The sequence below is a fragment of the Neodiprion lecontei genome, chromosome 1 (genome assembly GCF_021901455.1).
Source record: "Neodiprion lecontei isolate iyNeoLeco1 chromosome 1, iyNeoLeco1.1, whole genome shotgun sequence".
Taxonomy (NCBI): domain Eukaryota; kingdom Metazoa; phylum Arthropoda; class Insecta; order Hymenoptera; family Diprionidae; genus Neodiprion; species Neodiprion lecontei.
This window is the reverse complement of record NC_060260.1, coordinates 40,829,511-40,834,001: the sequence shown is the minus strand read 5'-3', so window position 1 is coordinate 40,834,001 and position 4,491 is coordinate 40,829,511. Positions and strand designations below refer to the sequence as shown.

At 43.6% G+C, this 4,491-nt stretch overlaps 1 protein-coding gene across 1 annotated transcript; it reads right to left on the bottom strand.

Moving 5' to 3' along the window:
• Nucleotides 1–741: 741 nt before the first annotated feature.
• Nucleotides 742–3,294, bottom strand: LOC107224883 (cytochrome P450 9e2). The gene has a single exon (XM_015665118.2). The coding sequence runs from the start codon at nt 2,653–2,655 to the stop codon at nt 1,141–1,143; it is 1,515 nt and encodes a 504-aa protein (XP_015520604.1). The 5' UTR covers nt 2,656–3,294; the 3' UTR covers nt 742–1,140.
• Nucleotides 3,295–4,491: the final 1,197 nt, after the last annotated feature.

The window sequence follows — 4,491 nt, the reverse complement described above, 5'->3', positions numbered from 1 at the left end:
GACCACGTAATTCAGAGAATTCTCATGCTCTGCATAGCGCTACACGCCAAATGCTAGTCGTTCACCTTCGCCCCGTCGCACTCCACGTCGCCACTTTCACGGGGAAATACAAAGAGAGAAATCTGAAGAGCACCTCCGCGAAGAGGTTCGAGTCACTCGGATGGTGAAAAAGTTGGCGGGTCACTGGTCACCCTCCTGAATGCACCGGCGTCAGGGCTGATATACTCCCAAAGACCCGAGGGCCCCGTGTATGTTTGGCGACCATCATCATCCCCATCAATCACCCGCACCGTCGACTATAAGAGTGGGTTACATGTCTCGAGAGAAAAGTAGAGGCGGATCCTTCTCCGGACCTCTTACACTCTCGGTGACTGCACTCACGTGCCAGCCACCGCGAGCTTGATATACAAAATCCTCAGGTTTTGAAATAATTGTTCATATACCTAGCGTGTGACTAAGAAAATTGTTCAATTATCACCAACGTCACGGAGAGACTGAAATCGATCGCTTTCCCATTTGAGACACGAACATATTTTGAAGCTAGCCCCAATCGTCTAAATCTACTAGTCGACAGAGGATGTGCTACACAATGACAACTAGCAGCGTATCTAAAAACAGAAATCAGATTAAGAAACAGATTTTAGTGCTGACCATGAGATTGGAAGTTTTTCAACCCACTGTTTAAAACTATTACGGTGTACCATGAAAATTTTTTATAAACATTTATGATATATTTTTCACTTTTATCCTAATCTCTTATACAGCACATCATAGTTACAACTTTCAATGAGTTTAACTTATTTTACAGCACGTTCGTTCAACTCTTACGTCGATGTTATGTGATACTCTCAAGGTTTAGTTGAATATCGTTAACGATAGTCAATTTAATTGACTCTTCGAATTAACTGAACAGCTCCAAGTCTTCGGTAGTCTGAAATTTGGCAATAGAAAAGAAATTTCGTATCTATAAATACATTTACATCATACATGTATGCCTATACATGAGGTTATACGTGCTCTTCGTTAAAAACGTAATTACGACGTAAGCCGATAAGGATCATCAACAAGTTATACGCACGAAGACTTGCAATGAAGTACAGAACGACAGTCATTCAAACACAATGCATTATAGGTATGAGACTACGACCGTCGTTGAATGGTTAACCAGAAACCATTTTCCGCAGTGGTGTTGAAATCCTGCTTGTCCAACTGTATAGGAATCGAAGTCTTGGTACAAGGGGACAGGATGCACTTAGCGACGAGGTGAAACAGGGCCAGTTTTGCTTCCATGAGGGCGAACCTGTTTCCAATACACGACCTTGGGCCAAGTCCGAAAGGTAAGAAGGCGAACGGTGGAATCTTGTTCTTGTTCTCGTCGGAAAAACGCTCGGGCTGGAACTTTTCCGGTTCGGAAAAATACTCGGGGTCCCGGTGCAAGCCGTGAATCGGAAGCCAGATGTTGTCCCCGGGCTTCAGGGTGAGCGGGGCTAATCCTGGCGCGGCTGGCGGCAGCTCGAAAGCCTTGTTGCAAAGACGGTCCACCATTGCCACTGGAGGATAAAGACGCAGAGCTTCGTTCATCACCGCATCCAAGTACCGCATACCGTGCAAGGCCTCATAGGTCAGCTCACCCTGGACCACTTCGAGAACGGCGTCGATCTCGGCCCGCAACTTGTCCTGGATTTCAGGGTTGATCGCGACCTCATGGGCAGCAAAACTCATGAGCGTAGACGAGGTGTCGAATCCACCGAAGAAGAAAATGAAGGCTTGAGCGGTCATATCTTCGACACTCAACTTTATCTTGTCGCTTTTGTCACGTGCCTGCAGCATCAGATGTATCATATCGTTACGGACGATTCCTTGACTGTCCCGCATTGCTATATTTGACTCAATTACGTTACTGAAGAATTTTCGCACGTTGGTTTCGATGATTCTTATGCTGAATAGTTTGGCGAGGAACGAACTGCTCCTAGCGATGAATATTCGGATTGTTTTCTTTCCGCTGAAAGTCGTAGCTTTTTTACCCATTGTATAAAACTCATTGTCTCTGTCCTTTAGTGAGTTGACGGTAATGCCAAAGGCCGAGGTTGCGATGACGTCGTTTGTGTATCTTGTAAAGATGTCTTTCATCTCTACCTCAATTGGCTCCAGCGAAGCTTTTGCGATCAGGTAATCCGCGAGGTCACCACCGCATTGGGACACCAATTTGAACATCATCTTCATCTTGCTCGACGTAAATGCCGGACTGAGAAGAGACCGCATGTCTCGCCAGCGTTCCCCCTGGAGAAAGAATAAGTTTTTTGCCAAAAGCGGATCCAGCACTTCGTCGATGAAATTTCGGTGGTCTTGAAAGTTGTCAATATTCTTTATAGTCACTGATCTTATCAGTTCAGGATCACGCAGCATTACCACTGGGTTCATGAATTCGAAAATTCCGACGTACTTGACATCTCGTTTAGCATTATATAATCGTTGCACGTTCTCGGCGAAAGACATCTGTTTGAAAACTGCTGGACTCATGTTTCCGATGAATGGTATACCCTTTACATACGGGATTCCCTTTCTCTTGAAGTAGTTCATCTTTCTACATACCAGATAGTAAACTCCCACCAGACCTGCCAAAACACTCAACAATAGAGTTGAACAACACTCCATGATTTCCTGGATTTCTGAGCGATCTTGTTATTAATAGGAAGTATTAGTGATACCGAGACCAAGTTTCGTGTTTCAAAAACAGAAGTTCTCTTCCAACGGAACTTGAGAAAATTTCAAAAACACGCGTCTCAGGTCATAAAATATTAATTTCAACTAATGTAACAAGTCACAGGGATCGTCACCGTCCGTTCAGAAACTTGGGCAGGAAACAACTGTCTTGACCGAAACTAACAACAAGTATCGAGTTGTTGGGAGCCGAGCCACGTCAACTTGGTACAATAATTTCAACCTCTCTGCACCAGAAGGTCGTAAAGTGTAGGATTGCTTCACGATTCGTGCCTATACGTATTATAAGTACGCCTTTATGAAATTATTTTTGATTTATCGAGAATAATCACTTGTCAACAACACTTCACTAGATTACAGATGTAACGCCACACAATTACTTCGACATATCTGCTCGAGAATGGAGCAGCCACTACCCATAACTCCCAGACTAGATTAGCTGTTGCAAAGCTATCTTTGACTGATGAATAACACTTGATACACAATGACCTTGCTTCAATTCTGAAAATGTATGCTGCTAGTGTTCGTTGCGCTAATTAGTGTATCTACATCTACAACCACGAGCAGCACGGAGAAATATCGAGTGTACGTGACTGCGCGAGAGATGAGCGACACGGAGAGTCTTCCAAGCTATCATATCAATTGTAGATGCGTGGTGACGCAATGACGACGTCTTCTGTTTCGAGAATAAATGCAAAGAATTTTTCAGTCGATGCTGATTACACAGCTATTGTAGACACGTGGCGAGATGGATGTATATATACGATGTATCTTCATGCGACTGAACCGTCTTTTATACGGTATATTCTAGTAACATTTCCGGGTACACTTTTCCATGGGTTTTACTGCTGAATAGACATTTATCGCCGGCAGCCCAAGTACCCGTACACAGAATTGAATTTCAATGACAGCCTGGTGGGTGTTCGGGCAGTGAGGAAATTTCGGCTGAATGGACACCCTCTTAAGTGCAGCCGTCGTAAAATCGTAGATTTCAACCCAACTAGGAACGCTATCATCGCCATCAATCATTCGTTGGGTCGATTTTTTGAGAAAGGTATTATACGTGCCGGGCCTTGGATGTAAGCAATCATCGTGCTTCCCAAGAAGAAAATTGAGGCTTCACTTTTCCCGTACATACCGGAGCGTTGTTGATGTTGCTTACTGCATTTTTCAACAAGCTTTTCTCTCGGTCAATGACGGATATCTTATCACCACGTGGAATTGGTCGTTACTGAGTCCACATGGAACAACACGAAGTTTAACGGCTGATTAGGCTTAGGTTAGAAAATTTTTGGAGTTTCAGGATTGGACAATTTTTCTGAATTATGTTTACACGCCGTATAGCTTTTGAAATATTTCCAAGTTGCGGTGAACCGCCATTTGCATTATTAATAACTTGGCGCACGGCAACCACCGGCAACCCTCACCTTCTCTGCCAGTCTTCCATGAATAAACAAACAAATCAGTCGACTAAATACACGCCTAAGTCTGAGTATTCAAGGTTTCTTGCCACTTCGTGGCTTCTCGATGAATTCAGCTTTCCGTAGCCAGCGATATATTTAGCCCGTGTCAACCACTGAAGATTTGCATGAATTCGACTGAGTCTGCAAAATCATTCGAGCCAGCCATTATCACCCGATGACGAGTACACGTGATGCTAATTCTTTTACCGATTAAGATACTGAAAATAAATAATAACATGTCTCTTCGATTGTGCATTTATATGGCAAATATGTCTATCACGTAAATAATTATAGTTCTATCGATGAA

Excerpts from the sequence above, each read along its gene's own strand:
- LOC107224883 (XM_015665118.2), bottom strand. The coding sequence starts at position 2,655 with ATGGAGTGTTGTTCAACTCTATTGTTGAGTGTTTTGGCAGGTCTGGTG.